The sequence below is a fragment of the Lithobates pipiens genome, unplaced genomic scaffold (assembly GCF_037356315.1).
Source record: "Lithobates pipiens isolate NorthernLeopardFrog02 unplaced genomic scaffold, aLitPip1_a1.2 Scaffold_8, whole genome shotgun sequence".
NCBI classification, from domain to species: Eukaryota; Metazoa; Chordata; class Amphibia; order Anura; family Ranidae; genus Lithobates; species Lithobates pipiens.
The window spans coordinates 681,516,358-681,533,055 of NW_027507903.1; the positions used below are offsets into that span (position 1 = coordinate 681,516,358).

Genomic DNA, 16,698 nt, shown 5'->3' on the forward strand with positions numbered 1-16,698 from the left:
GAGATCCTCTGGGCTGGACGGTTTAAGTAGGCAGTACTGACGGGCAGGATATCATCAACAGCTGAGTAACTGTGGAGAGATAGGAGCTGGCAATTAGCCGACAGCTGAGCGGCCAGCTCAAAGAAGGAAGGGCTGAGGCCAGCCCTGACAATAGTCTTATGACAACTCTGCAAGTCACATTCAGGGGTCACAGAGGACAACCGAAAGTCAGCTCCTCGTCACATTCAAAAGACACAGAGGATAGTGCAAACACAGCCCCTCAAGTCATATTATGGAGAACAAAGATGGATAGTCCAAAGGCAGCTCCTCAAGCCACATTAAGGAGAATAAAGATGGATAGCCTGAAGGCAGCTCCTCAAGTCACATTAAGGAGAATAAAGATGGATAGTCCGAAGGCAGCTCCTCAAGTCACATTCAGGGGGCACAGTGGAAAGTCCAAACACAGTTCCCTAGATCTCATTCAAGGGACACAGAGGATAAGCCAAAGACAGCTTCTCAAGTCACATTCAATAGATACAGACAGGCCCGGACTGGCCATAGGGCAGACCGGGCATTTGCCCGGTGGGCCGGGGCCGCCCGTGGCCTGTTGATGATCTGGCCGCACAGCGGGAGGTAAGCGGCGGCCGCGGCCTGATCGTGGGTAACACAGGCCACGGCCGCCGCACGCCTACCGCCATACGGCCGTGCCTGTGTCATGCGGAACTGGCGGCTGCATGGGCTGTGCTGTGTGTCTCTCTCACACACAGCTCAGCCTCAGCGCCACGCTGACAGTTCCGCTCTCCTCCTCCAGCCATGGGCGTCCGCACGGTGGGGAAAGCTGCTGCTGTCACTATTCCCCCCCTCGCTCCCCCTCCCCTTCTCACGTCGGCAGCAGGGGAAGAGAAGGTCATTTTCCCTCCCCATTGGCCAAAACAGAGGGCCAATCAGAAGAAACTAGAGGGGCATCATGGAAAATGTAGTCCCAGAGATACACGGCACCATTGGTCTCAGCAGGGAGCAGACTACAGTCCCCAGCATGCACTCTGCTGGGGTGAAAGAGAAAACCCAGAAACAAGCTGAGGAGTGCTTGTTACAGCTACTACAGGAGACATGGCAAATGAAACAGAGGACTGTGCTGGGGGAACTAATAGCCCCAGCACAACCAGAGAGAGAGAGTGACGCTGCACCGCACCCCCAGAGAGAGCGACGCTGCACCGCACCCCCAGAGAGAGCGACGCTGCACCGCACCCCCAGAGAGAGCGACGCTGCACCGCACCCCCAGAGAGAGCGACGCTGCACCGCACCCCCAGAGAGAGCGACGCTGCACCGCACCACCAGAGAGAGCGACGCTGCACCGCACCACCAGAGAGAGCGACGCTGCACCGCACCACCAGAGAGCGACGATGCACCGCACCCCCAGAGAGAGCGCGACGCTGCACCGCACCACCAGAGAGCGACGCTGCACCGCACCCCCAGAGAGAGCGCGACGCTGCACCGCACCCCCAGAGAGAGCGCGACGCTGCACCGCACCCCCAGAGAGAGCGCGACGCTGCACCGCACCACCAGAGAGAGCGACGCTGCACCGCACCACCAGAGAGAGCGACGCTGTACCCGCAGCACCAGAGGGAGCCACCCTGTACCCGCAGCACCAGAGGGGGCCACTCTGTACCAGCGCCACCAGAGGGAGCCACGCTGTACCACAACACCAGAGAAAGAGCCACGCTGTACCTGCACACTGGGCCATGGACACAATAGGAGACAGACAGTACTGGCATGGCCACAATAGGACTGGGACACTATAATATAAAGGGGACTGCCCCATTAAAGGGCACTGTAATCATTGCAGTGCCCCTTTTTAGTGCAGTTCCCTTTATATCACAGTGTCCCTGCACATTGCAGTGTGGAGGATCAAACACCAGCCACCCCCGCTAATGTCTACCGAACCGCACCCCCCCGGTCCCTGGAAAGGTTGGCTGTTCAATCTAAAATGCCCGGGCCTATTTTTTGTCCCAGTCCGGGCCTGGATACAGAGGGCAACGCAAAACAGTTCCTCAAGTCACTTTCAGGGGACACAAAGGACTGTCTAAAGACCACTCCTCAAGTCACATTCAGGGGAACACAGAGTACAATGTCAGCTGCTCGTCACATTCTGAAAAAACAGAGGACGGTGCAAAAACAGCCCAAGTCACAATAAGGACAACACAGATGGATAGTCCAAAGGCTACTCCACAGGTCACATTTAGAAGACACAGGACAGTCCTAAGACAGCTCCTCAAATCACATTGAGGGCATATAGAAGACAGTCCTAAGATAGCTCCTAAAATCATATTTGGAGGACACAGAGGACAGTCCGAAGACAGCTCCTCAAGTCAAATTGAGGGCATACAGAAGACAGCCCTAAGATTGTGTCCCCCAAATGTGATTTGAGGAGCTATCTTAGGGCTTTCTTCTGTATGCCCTCAATGTGACTCGAGGAGCTGTCTTCGGACTGTCCTCTGTGTCCCCCAAATGTGATTCGAGGAGCTCCTCGAGTCACATTGAGGGCATACAGAAGACAGTCCTAAGATAGATCCTCAAATCGCATTTGGGGGACACAGAGGACAGTCCGAAGTCACGTCACATTGAGGGGATACAGAAGACAGCCCTAAGATAGCTCCCCAAATCGCATTTGGGGGACACAGAGCACAGTCCGAAGACAGCTCCTCGAGTCACATTGAGGGCATATAGAAGACAATCCTAAGATAGATCCTCAAATCACATTTGGGGGACACAGGACAGTCCAAAGATGGCTCCTCAAGTCACATTGAGGGCATATAGAAGACAGTCCTAAGATAGCTCCTCAAATCGCATTTGTGGGACACAGAGGACAGTCCAAAGATGGCTCCTCAAGTCACATTGAGGGGATACAGAAGACAGCTCAAAAACTGCTCCTTGAGTCCCATTCAGAGGACACAGGGGACAGTCCAAAGACAGTTCCTCAAATCAAATTGAGGAGATACAGAAGACAGTCCAAAGTAGAGCTCCCAAGTCACACTCAGGACACAGAGGACAGTCTAAAGACAGCAACTCGCGTGCAAAAGACGCAAACTACTCAAGTCACATTTAGGGGATCATAGAGATTGAGCCCTCAATAGTACCCCAAATAACATTCAGAGGATAGCTGTCAGAAACTATGAAATCAGACCGAGACAGAAGTACAGTTAAACCACACTTGTTTAATAATAAAAGTAAAATATAACAAACATAGTCAAAAATATAGCCAGAGTTCAGGAACTGGAACGGGTAGTCAGACAAGCCAAACGTCAGGGAGCTGGAGATGAGCGTAGTAAAACAGCAAGCAGGATCTGGAGCCAGAAAGGATGTCAGCCAAGCAAGTCTTTTAAAAGGAATGCAGGAGAGCATCTCTGTGATGTTGACCAAGGTGAAGGCAGAGATCCTCTGGGCTGGACGGTTTAAGTAGGCAGTACTGACGGGCAGGATATCATCAACAGCTGAGTAACTGTGGAGAGATAGGAGCTGGCAATTAGCCGACAGCTGAGCGGCCAGCTCAAAGAAGGAAGGGCTGAGGCCAGCCCTGACAATAGTCTTATGACAACTCTGCAAGTCACATTCAGGGGTCACAGAGGACAACCGAAAGTCAGCTCCTCGTCACATTCAAAAGACACAGAGGATAGTGCAAACACAGCCCCTCAAGTCATATTATGGAGAACAAAGATGGATAGTCCAAAGGCAGCTCCTCAAGCCACATTAAGGAGAATAAAGATGGATAGCCTGAAGGCAGCTCCTCAAGTCACATTAAGGAGAATAAAGATGGATAGTCCGAAGGCAGCTCCTCAAGTCACATTCAGGGGGCACAGTGGAAAGTCCAAACACAGTTCCCTAGATCTCATTCAAGGGACACAGAGGATAAGCCAAAGACAGCTTCTCAAGTCACATTCAATAGATACAGACAGGCCCGGACTGGCCATAGGGCAGACCGGGCATTTGCCCGGTGGGCCGGGGCCGCCCGTGGCCTGTTGATGATCTGGCCGCACAGCGGGAGGTAAGCGGCGGCCGCGGCCTGATCGTGGGTAACACAGGCCACGGCCGCCGCACGCCTACCGCCATACGGCCGTGCCTGTGTCATGCGGAACTGGCGGCTGCATGGGCTGTGCTGTGTGTCTCTCTCACACACAGCTCAGCCTCAGCGCCACGCTGACAGTTCCGCTCTCCTCCTCCAGCCATGGGCGTCCGCACGGTGGGGAAAGCTGCTGCTGTCACTATTCCCCCCCTCGCTCCCCCTCCCCTTCTCACGTCGGCAGCAGGGGAAGAGAAGGTCATTTTCCCTCCCCATTGGCCAAAACAGAGGGCCAATCAGAAGAAACTAGAGGGGCATCATGGAAAATGTAGTCCCAGAGATACACGGCACCATTGGTCTCAGCAGGGAGCAGACTACAGTCCCCAGCATGCACTCTGCTGGGGTGAAAGAGAAAACCCAGAAACAAGCTGAGGAGTGCTTGTTACAGCTACTACAGGAGACATGGCAAATGAAACAGAGGACTGTGCTGGGGGAACTAATAGCCCCAGCACAACCAGAGAGAGAGAGTGACGCTGCACCGCACCCCCAGAGAGAGCGACGCTGCACCGCACCCCCAGAGAGAGCGACGCTGCACCGCACCCCCAGAGAGAGCGACGCTGCACCGCACCCCCAGAGAGAGCGACGCTGCACCGCACCCCCAGAGAGAGCGACGCTGCACCGCACCACCAGAGAGAGCGACGCTGCACCGCACCACCAGAGAGAGCGACGCTGCACCGCACCACCAGAGAGCGACGATGCACCGCACCCCCAGAGAGAGCGCGACGCTGCACCGCACCACCAGAGAGCGACGCTGCACCGCACCCCCAGAGAGAGCGCGACGCTGCACCGCACCCCCAGAGAGAGCGCGACGCTGCACCGCACCCCCAGAGAGAGCGCGACGCTGCACCGCACCACCAGAGAGAGCGACGCTGCACCGCACCACCAGAGAGAGCGACGCTGTACCCGCAGCACCAGAGGGAGCCACCCTGTACCCGCAGCACCAGAGGGGGCCACTCTGTACCAGCGCCACCAGAGGGAGCCACGCTGTACCACAACACCAGAGAAAGAGCCACGCTGTACCTGCACACTGGGCCATGGACACAATAGGAGACAGACAGTACTGGCATGGCCACAATAGGACTGGGACACTATAATATAAAGGGGACTGCCCCATTAAAGGGCACTGTAATCATTGCAGTGCCCCTTTTTAGTGCAGTTCCCTTTATATCACAGTGTCCCTGCACATTGCAGTGTGGAGGATCAAACACCAGCCACCCCCGCTAATGTCTACCGAACCGCACCCCCCCGGTCCCTGGAAAGGTTGGCTGTTCAATCTAAAATGCCCGGGCCTATTTTTTGTCCCAGTCCGGGCCTGGATACAGAGGGCAACGCAAAACAGTTCCTCAAGTCACTTTCAGGGGACACAAAGGACTGTCTAAAGACCACTCCTCAAGTCACATTCAGGGGAACACAGAGTACAATGTCAGCTGCTCGTCACATTCTGAAAAAACAGAGGACGGTGCAAAAACAGCCCAAGTCACAATAAGGACAACACAGATGGATAGTCCAAAGGCTACTCCACAGGTCACATTTAGAAGACACAGGACAGTCCTAAGACAGCTCCTCAAGTCACTTTCAGAGAATGCAGAGGGTCGTCCAGAGAAATCCTCAGGTCACATTCAGAAGACCACTTCTCAAGTAACATTCAGGGGAACACAAAGTCCAAAGTTAGCTACTCGTCACATTCAGACACAGAGGATGGTGCAAGGACGGCTCCTCAAGTCACCAGAGTTTCTCTCCACATTAGTCAGTCTTGCTTACTTGTTTCATCCTTGTTCTTCATAAATCAGGCACATATAGGCACATCCATTACAATCTCTGCACCTACAAATTCATCCTCTCCTCATCAGTGTCATTATGCATTCGATCTTGATGTAGTCAAATTGCAGTTTAGAACCCTCAGATCATGAATCATTAAATGTTCAGAACTCTAATGGATGTTTTACAACCTTTAGGTCCAGTCTAATCGAAATTTCCTCCAAATCATTCTCTCTCTTAGTCCATTACTGATCCAGCATTACAGAAAGCCTCCTCCACCATTGGCGCCCTACAATGAGTCCAGGGCCAGAAGTATAAGACTTCTGCTTACATTAATGAGTAGTTGTGATTCTTTACAGTTCAGAATAACACCGTTCCTTTCCTTCCCCTAGTCCAGTCCCCATCTGGCCACTTTCAGACCCTAATGGTCCCATACCCGTGTTCAACCACTTCTGTTACTGATTGGGCAAGTTTCACCCTATCAATGAAGACAGACCAACTTGGGCAAGGTTCCTGAAAGGGGAAAACTTGTGGCTAATAGAGATGGGCTCAAGGGTCAGTCTGAACTCCAAACTGTTTGGGCGTTCGTCTGAACGTTGGACTTTTAGCCCATTTGGTGGGATCCAAACATTATATATAGCAGTGATGTTTCTTCGACTACTATCGAAGGCCGTTGCCTATCTGTCAATGGTTGCAAAGAACCTAGCCATTTTTTTGCAAGGACCCAAACGAAATTTCTGACTTTAGCTCTGCTAAACCCCAACCTACGCATAATGACCATAATCCTTCCAGTGATATCTGTGACAGAAGCCGACTCAATCCACCTGATGACTAAGGCCTGATGTGTGTATGATAATGCCGGACCGTAAAAGTTTCCTTCAAAGAAGCAGATCTGTGCTTGAAGTATAGTGTAGACGGACCCTGCTTTGGTCCTGTGGCTCTCTGATAGTGACAACGTTAGATGGTAATTTCCTGGATGTGTACGGAGGAGCGCCTGCTACAAAAATTCTCCCAACTTGAAGGACTTTTAGAAGTATTTAGTGCCATCAGGAGAACTTACTTAGTCTTCATCTACCCTTAACACTGGTCCCTTAGTGCTTTCTGTTGTGATTTTATTAAAGAGGGAGTAAACCCAGTTTCAAAAAACACTTATGCCGCGTACACACGACCAGACTTTTCAAGGGACTAGGTTCGACAGACTTTCGACGGAGTTCTGACGGAGTTCTGACAGAGTTCTGACAGAGTTCTGTCGGACTTTCTGAATGAACGGACTTGGCCACACACAATCTCACCAAAGTCCGACGGATTCGAACGTGATGACGTACGACCGGACTAGAATAAGGAAGTTCATAGCCAATAGCCAATAGCTGCCCTCGCGTCGGTTTTTGTCCGTCGGACTAGCATACACACGAGCGGATTTCTCGGTAGGAACTGGGTCCGGCGGAGTTCCGGCGGAAAAATTTGAAACATGTTCCATTTCTAAAGTCTGACGGATTTTTGCAAATCAAAAGTCCGCTGCAGCCCACACACGATCGAATGGTCCGCCGGAATCGTTCCCTCGGACCTTTGATGTCGAAAAGTCCGGTCGTGTGTACGCGACATTACAATCCTGGCATGCCGGAAATGCTAACTTTCACATTGGTTGTGCTCTCAACCAAACTTTCACACCATCCAATAGCTGGTTTTATAACTGATCACATGTGCAGAATTATGGCAGTTGAAGAATCATTAGAGGCCAAGATGGTGGCTTCCTTGACTGAAAATTATACAAGGGTTTACTTCCACATTAACATCGACTCGCTCAAGCCCTGAAGAAGGTAGAGGCTTTTTCCCCCATGAAGTGTGTTGGCTCTATCTGATGTTCTTAACCAGGGGTCTCCAAATTTTCCAAACAAAGGGCTCGTTTATTGTCCTTGAGACGTTAGGGGGCTGGACGGTGGCCAGCGGGAGTGGAAATGTTCCTGGCATCGGTGGGAGTAGACATCACATTTGGTATTGGGGGGAGTATTTTGTGCCATCAGGAGAACTTAGTCTTCATCTACCCTTAACATTGGTCTCTTAATGCTTTCTGTTATGATTTTATTAAAGCGGGAGTAAACCCAGTTTCAAAAAACACTTACATTCCCGGCATGCCGGAAATGCTAACTTTCACATTGGTTGTGTTCTCAACCAAACGTTCAAACCATCCAATGGCTGGTTTCATAACTGATCACATGTGCAGAATTACGGCAGTTGAAGAATCATTAGAAGCCAAGATGGCGGCTTCCTTGACTGAAAATTATAGAAGGGTTTACTTCCACATTAACATCGACTGCTCAAGCCCTGAAGAAGGTGGTGGCTTTTTCCCCCATGAAGTGTGTTGGCTCTATCTGATGTTCTTAACCAGGGGTCTCCAAATTTTCCAAACAAAGGGCTTGTTTATTGTCCTGGAGACGTTAGGGGGCTGGACGGTGGCCATCGGGAGTGGAAATGTTCTACAGTGGGAGTAGACATCACATTTGGTATTGGGGGGGAGGAACAGAGCCCCATGGTTGGTACCACTGGGGGGGAATAGCGTCCCAATTTTTGGTGTCAGTGGGACAAATTGTGTCCCAATTGTTGGTGTCAGTGGGACAAATTGTGTCCCAATCATTGGTGTCAGTTGGTAGAATAGTGTCTCGTATCAGTAGGAGGAATAGTGCCCCAAGGGCCGGATAAAGGCAAGCAAAGGGCCGCAGTTTGGAGTTTACTTCTCTTAACCATTAAATGTTTCAAAAAGTCCTTCAAGCGAGATGAACATTTGTACCAGGATCTCCTCCGTACACATCCAGGAATTTACCAGATGACCAATAGAGCAATAATATCTGTGCCAGACACGAATGATCTGTATATATATATATATATATATATATATATATATATATATATATATATATGTCTACATCTCTGCACTCACGGGATGCATGTATTAAAAATTGCGATAATAAATGCTGAAAGTTCTAATGAAACAAGGTCTCCTCTCATGTCTTCACTATGTATTCTCCTGTGCTGCTTTCTACAAGTGATGTCACTGTGATGTCATAGACCCGCCTCTCATTCATTTTATCTCTTTTCAGGATTACGCCTTTTTTGAGAGGTCACGCAACAGGACAGAGCGCAGCACCGTGATTGGTTAACGGATCTTCTCATGACTGTAACCCTTGTCCCATGATCCTGTTTACACCCTCCTGACTATAACTGCCCCTCCGTACCCCCTCCCCTGCCCCCCCCCCCCCCACTAGCCATATACCCCAAAGTTTACAGTGGTCTGTATAAACTGACCTATTTTGTACAGATATATCTATTCTAAACTTTTATGTGTTTGACAATAAATATTCATCTGTATGTGTGCCGTCCTTCTCTCTACAATCAAAGTGAAAGCGGGAAAGAAGATCTCGTCTTAAAATGGAACCGAACCAAAAAGATTCGTCATAAGGAGCATCTGGACATGCTAATTAGCAGTATCCTAAAAGATTTACATTTTGTTTTAAATTGCCCCCAAAAAATAGTGCACTTCCTGTGCCTAGGCACTCCTAATATCAGTTCACTTCCTGTGCCTAGGGACTCCTGATATCAGTGCACTTCCTGTGCCTAGGCACTACTGATATCAGTGCACTTCCTGTGCCTAGGGACTCCTGATATCAGTGCACTTCCTGTGCCTAGGCACTCCTAATATCAGTTCACTTCCTGTGCCTAGGGACTCCTGATATCAGTGCACTTCCTGTGCCTAGGCACTACTGATATCAGTGCACTTCCTGTGCCTAGGGACTCCTGATATCAGTGCACTTCCTGTGCCTAGGCACTCCTAATATCAGTTCACTTCCTGTGCCTAGGGACTCCTGATATCAGTGCACTTCCTGTGCCTAGGCACTACTGATATCAGTGCACTTCCTGTGCCTAGGGACTCCTGATATCAGTGCACTTCCTGTGCCTAGGGACTCCTGTTCTGTATCCTCATAGCTGTATATCTGCAGTGTGAGATCGTCCAAGGCAGGGGTCTCCAAACTGCAGCCCAGGGGCTGGATGCGGCCCTTTGCTTGTCTTTATCTGGCCCTTGTGACACTGTCCCTCCCTTTGACACCAATGAAGGAGCATAAATGCTTCTTCTGACACCAATGATGGGGCACTATTCCTCCTACTGACACCAATGATGGGGCACTAATCCCCCCACTGACACCAATGATGGGACACTATTCCTCCCACTGACACCAATGATGGGGCACTATTCCTCCCACTGACACCAATGAGGGAGCACTATTCCTCCCACTGACACCAATGATGGGACACTATTCCTCCCACTGACACCAATGATGGGACACTATTCCTCCCACTGACACCAATGATGGGACACTATTCCTCCCACTGACACCAATGATGGGACACTATTCCTCCCACTGACACCAATGATGGGACACTATTCCTCCCACTGACACCAATGATGGGACACTATTCCTCCCACTGACACCAATGATGGGACACTATTCCTCCCACTGACACCAATGATGGGACACTATTCCTCCCACTGACGCCAATGATGGGACACTATTCCTCCCACTGACACCAATGATGGGGCACTATTCCTCCCACTGACACCAATGATGGGACACTATTCCTCCCACTGACACCAATGAGGGAGCACTATTCCTCCCACTGACACCAATGATGTGGCACTATTCCTCCCACTGACACCAATGATGGGACACTATTCCTCCCACTGACACCAATGATGGGACACTATTCCTCCCACTGACACCAATGATGGGACACTATTCTTCCCACTGACACCAATGATGGGGCACTATTCCTCCCACTGACACCAATGATGGGACACTATTCCTCCCACTGACACCAATGATGGGACACTATTCCTCCCACTGACACCAATGATGGGACACTATTCCTCCCACTGACACCAATGATGGGGCACTATTCCTCCCACTGACACCAATGATGGGACACTATTCCTCCCACTGACACCAATGATGGGACACTATTCCTCCCACTGACACCAATGATGGGGCACTATTCCTCCCACTGACACCAATGATGGGACACTATCCCTCCCACTGACACCAATGATGGGGCACTATTCCTCCCACTGACACCAATGATGGGGCACTATTCCTCCCACTGACACCAATGATGGGGCACTAATCCCCCCACTGACACCAATGATGGGGCACTATTCCTCCCACTGACTCAAATGATGGGGCACTATTTCCACTGACGCCAACAATGGGCCACTTCCCCCCCCCCACTGACACCAATAATGGGACACTATTTCCACTGACACCAACAATGGGCCACTCCCCCCCCCCCACTGACACCAATGATGGGGCACTATTCCTCCCACTGACACCAATGATGGGGCACTATTCCTCCCACTGACACCAATGATGGGGCACTATTCCTCCCACTGACACCAATGATGGGGCACTATTCTTTTCACTGACACCAACAATGGGGCACTATTTCCCCCCACTTACACCAACGATGGCACACTATTTTCACTGACACCAACAATGGGGCGCTATTCTTTTCACTGACACCAACAATGGGGCGCTATTGATCTTTTATTAAAAAGAATCAAGCGACCAACTTTATACAAAAGTAGAAAACAGTAGGCTGGGGGGACACAGAGACAGATACAGAAGGAATACTTACAGAGGGGGGGGGAGGGGGTGGGCCATAGGGACTGGAGAGGGATCCTGAGCAGGACCAGGGGAGTCCGTCACCGCAGAGGAGGATGGTACACCAGGGGCCTCACCCTCCATCCTGTCCAGCCCAGGCAAGTCATCCATTACCTCCTTCTCCATATTGTGCCAGGCTTCAGGACATTTGCTGTAGGGATGGCCAAGGCGCAGGCACAGGTTGCACCTGATCATATCGGTGCAGTCCTTGGCCATGTGACCCTGACCCCGACACATTGAACATATCAAGGCTGAACAGGAGGAGCTCAAATGCCCCTTTTCTCCACAGCGGTGACACAGCTTCGGCTGACCAGGGTAGAAAATAGTCATCATATCCCTCCCTATAAAATCTGGGTAGGGCAGGTGACGGACAACATTCCCACCCCTGGCCAACCTGACTGTTACTGACCAACCCCCAGTCCAGATGTGACGCTCATCAAGGATTTTGCTGGGCTTAATCAAAACCTCCCCCATAGTTCCGCAACCAAACCTCTAAATCCCGAGCGGGGACGCTCTCATTGGTCAGAATGATGGGGATTTATTTTTTACTGTTGACCTCTGAGAGATCGCAACTGGGGCCAGACCTTCCCATTCAGGTCTTGACCTGCACCGAGCCTCATATCGCTCCCAGAACAGGTCAAGACCCTCTGGCCTGGTGAAGCTAACCCTATAATGCCTTGTCCCCGCTACATGTATAAAGGCATACAAGTCATTTGCCCCAAAACCCATTTCTAAAATGAGATCCACCACCGCACGCCGCTCTGGAGGGACTGCACCACCTTCCCATTTCAGAATCACAACATTACGTCTGGGACCCCCTGCAGAGACCCAAGTCCAGATCCTGGGGTGCCCAAAGTGGTAGGCTGTAGGGGAAAACCCCACTTGGGAGCGGAGCTACCAGGAGCAGAGCGTACCACCTGAGCAAACGTGGGTTTATCAGGGCCAAGGCTCCACACTGAAGTCACATTAGTCTGTACATTATTATTATTAACATTATCAACAGTTTGAAGTGAGAAATTACACTTTTTACATGTAAGTCTTGCTGCATTGCAGCATCATCCGGCACAACATGGCTGCACACAGCATTAGCAGCCTGACTGTTATCAGGCACATTGTCATTATCAGAGAAAGGCACAAACACAGTCTTATCCACAACATGGGACTTGGCAGGCTTTACCTTATCAGGTACATCATCTGTAATGTCCTCCTCATTAAATACTAACTGATCCCCCCGTATAGGAGACTCCATTACCTGGATGGCCCTCAGCATGCCTCCTAAATTCCTGGGAAGGCATGGGGCTGCTTACCTCTCCCTGGGGGGGCAGAATTGGGGGTCTCCTCCTCCACCTCCATCTTTGTCACCCTACAAACCCTCCTGTCGTTTCCAAACTTTTCCTTGAAGGGCCCATCTCTGCCTTCCATCATGGCCACGATGGTCTCCTGGTGGTCCACACGGACTTTGGCCAATTGGATCTCCAGATCCATGGATCCTCTCTTCTGGCTGTGTAAGCCCTCACGCTGCCTTCTCAGGCGCTTCAGCTCCGCTCGCAGCTTGTACAGCTTATCCCTCTCCTGATTTAGGACCTTTATCCCGGCCACCACTCGCTCCCGAATGGCTTGCGAGCCTTCGTCCTCACCAGGGGCAGAGAGATCCGCTTGTCCACCAGAAGGCATGTTACCCGACGGCCCAGGAGAAGGCTGAGAACTTCCAGCAGGAGAGACCCTGCTGGCCTCCATGGCTTCCCCAGAAAGGGGCCAGGAGAGCTGGGATAGATTTCCTCACCACTCCCCTCTCACACAGATCAGCTGGAGGAGCTCCAGAGACACCTTCCACCTGACACACCTGTGCTCCAATGATGGGTGGGACACTATTCCTCCCACTGACACCAATGATGGGGCACTATTCCTCCCACTGACACCAATGATGGGACACTATTCCTCCCACTGACACCAATGATGGGACACTATTCCTCCCACTGACACCAATGATGGGGCACTATTCCTCCCACTGACACCAATGATGGGGCGCTATTCCTCCCACTGACACCAATGATGGGGCGCTATTCCTCCCACTGACACCAATGATGGGGCACTATTCCTCCCACTGACACCAATGATGGGGCACTATTCCTCCCACTGACACCAATGATGGGACGCTATTCCTCCCACTGACACCAATGATGGGGCGCTATTCCTCCCACTGACACCAATGATGGGACACTATTCCTCCCACTGATACCAATGATGGGGCACTATTCCTCCCACTGATACCAATGATGGGACACTATTCCTCCCACTGATACCAATGATGGGACACTATTCCTCCCACTGATACCAATGATGGGACACTATTCCTCCCACTGATACCAATGATGGGACACTATTCCTCCCACTGACACCAATGATGGGACACTATTCCTCCCACTGACACCAATGATGGAGCACTATTCCTCCCACTGACACCAATGATGGAGCACTATTCCTCCCACTGACACCAATGATGGGGCACTATTCCTCCCACTGATACCAATGATGGGACACTATTCCTCCCACTGATACCAATGATGGGACACTATTCCTCCCACTGATACCAATGATGGGACACTATTCCTCCCACTGATACCAATGATGGGACACTATTCCTCCCACTGATACCAATGATGGGACACTATTCCTCCCACTGATACCAATGATGGGACACTATTCCTCCCACTGATACCAATGATGGGACACTATTCCTCCCACTGACACCAATGATGGGGCACTATTCCTCCCACTGATACCAATGATGGAGCACTATTCCTCCCACTGATACCAATGATGGAGCACTATTCCTCCCACTGACACCAATGATGGGACACTATTCCTCCCACTGATACCGATGATGGGGCACTATTCCTCCCACTGACACCAATGATGGGACACTATTCCTCCCACTGACACCAATGATGGGACACTATTCCTCCCACTGATACCAATGATGGGACACTATTCCTCCCACTGATACCAATGATGGGGCACTATTCCTCCCACTGACACCAATGATGGAGCACTATTCCTCCCACTGACACCAATGATGGGACACTATTCCTCCCACTGATACCAATGATGGGGCACTATTCCTCCCAGTGATACCAATGATGGGGCACTATTCCTCCACTGACACCAATGATGGGACACTATTCCTCCCACTGATACCAATGATGGAGCACTATTCCTCCCACTGACACCAATGATGGGACACTATTCCTCCCACTGATACCAATGATGGGGCACTATTCCTCCCACTGACACCAATGATGGGACACTATTCCTCCCACTGATACCAATGATGGGGCACTATTCCTCCCACTGACACCAATGATGGAGCACTATTCCTCCCACTGACACCAATGATGGGACACTATTCCTCCCACTGATACCAATGATGGGGCACTATTCCTCCCACTGACACCAATGATGGGGCACTATTCCCCCCACTGATACCAATGATGGGGCACTATTCCTCCCACTGACACCAATGATGGGGCACTATTCCCCCCACTGATACCAATGATGGGACACTATTCCTCCCAGTGATACCAATGATGGGGCACTATTCCTCCACTGACACCAATGATGGGACACTATTCCTCCACTGACACCAATGATGGGACACTATTCCTCCACTGATACCAATGATGGGGCACTATTCCTCCCACTGATACCAATGATGGAGCACTATTCCTCCCACTGATACCAATGATGGAGCACTATTCCTCTCACTGACACCAATGATGGGGCACTATTGATCTTTTATTAAAAAGAATCAAGCAACCAATTTTATACAAAAGTAAAAAAACAAAACCATATTATAAAACGTCAACAGAAAACAAAGGAATACACATCAACATCCAGAATATATACAATATATACATAGTCCATTAGCAAAACATGTTTAGAAAAACTATTTACATAAAGCAGCAGAGAGGGCCTAAGAGGCACAACCCACCACCTATGTACGCAGCCATTTATCAAAAATGAATCATAAATGAAAAAATCTAGGGTGATAAGAGACAGAAGCCACACCCGGGGAAGAGACTCCTGGCAGTCAGGGAGGCTTGAAACCCCTCCACGCCTTCAACCAAGCCCCCTGACTCCGCTTGTCTCTCTCAAGCACCCGAATCTTCTCCACCTCATGCAGAATGTCATACACCACCACCTCAACAGGAAGGATTTTATGCCGAATGCTGACCTGACACCGTGCGTTCCAGGTGAAATAACGGACTACTAGGCTAACTAGAAAAAGTGTATCCAAACAAAAACCCCACCAGTATTGAATGCTCCGTACACCCACTCAGCATAACCCAGCCTGGAGAGGAAAGGGACACCGGGGCCCGTCCCACCTGTTTGTACACCTCTATGTTAAAGGGGCAATGAAGCAGAAAATGGTCCATAGTCTTCTCCTCACCTGCACACTCCTCCAGAGGACAGCTACGATCCACCCCACTGCGGAATTTCAAATTGCCCCGAACATAGAGCCTCCCATGGAAGCACAACCAGGCCAGATCCCTAAATTTAAGGGGTACTCTGTCCAAATTAATCAATCTTAACCCCACCCTCAAAACTGGGCCTGGGCAATCCCTTAAGGCCAGTGGGTCATGAAAGACTTCGCTCAAGACTCGACTCATAAGGACTTTCCTCGGAACCGATCTGAGATCTTCAGCCGACAATCGCCACTGCTGCAGTAACTTCAGGCACGGAGCAACATAGGCTGGTAGCTGACCACGATGACCCCTGAGATTCTTCACATGGCCACCTTCTTCCCAAAGTCGCAGAAAAGGCCTAAACCAAGATCTAAATATGCCTACCCATCCAGGAGGTTCCACTGCAAGCATATTACCAATGTTACATTTGAGAAATAGCAGTGAAAAGAAAAGAACTGGGTTGACCATACCTAAGCCACCCTCCCTCCTGGATAGATAGGTGACATTCCTCTTGATGGGGTTCAGTCTGTTCCCCCACAGCATCTGGAAGAACACACTACTGACCCTAGCATAGAGAGACACTGGCAAGATGCAGACAAAGCTGACATACAAGAAGATCGGAATGAGGTAAGTCTTAATCAGATCAACCCTTTCCCTCAGAGATAACTTC

The 16,698-nt window shown here is 50.5% G+C and overlaps 1 protein-coding gene across 2 annotated transcripts in view; it reads left to right on the plus strand.

Annotated features, from left to right (window-relative positions):
- Positions 1 to 9,217, plus strand: part of LOC143962103 (phospholipid scramblase 1-like) — an 85,216-nt gene extending 75,999 nt beyond the window's left edge. For both annotated transcript variants that reach the window (XM_077471430.1, XM_077471429.1), the window contains exon 8: positions 8,950 to 9,217. In XM_077471430.1, coding sequence (XP_077327556.1) covers positions 8,950 to 9,009 — 60 coding nt within the window. In that variant the 3' untranslated portion in view covers positions 9,010 to 9,217. The remainder of the gene's footprint in view (positions 1 to 8,949) is intronic.
- Positions 9,218 to 16,698: the final 7,481 nt, after the last annotated feature.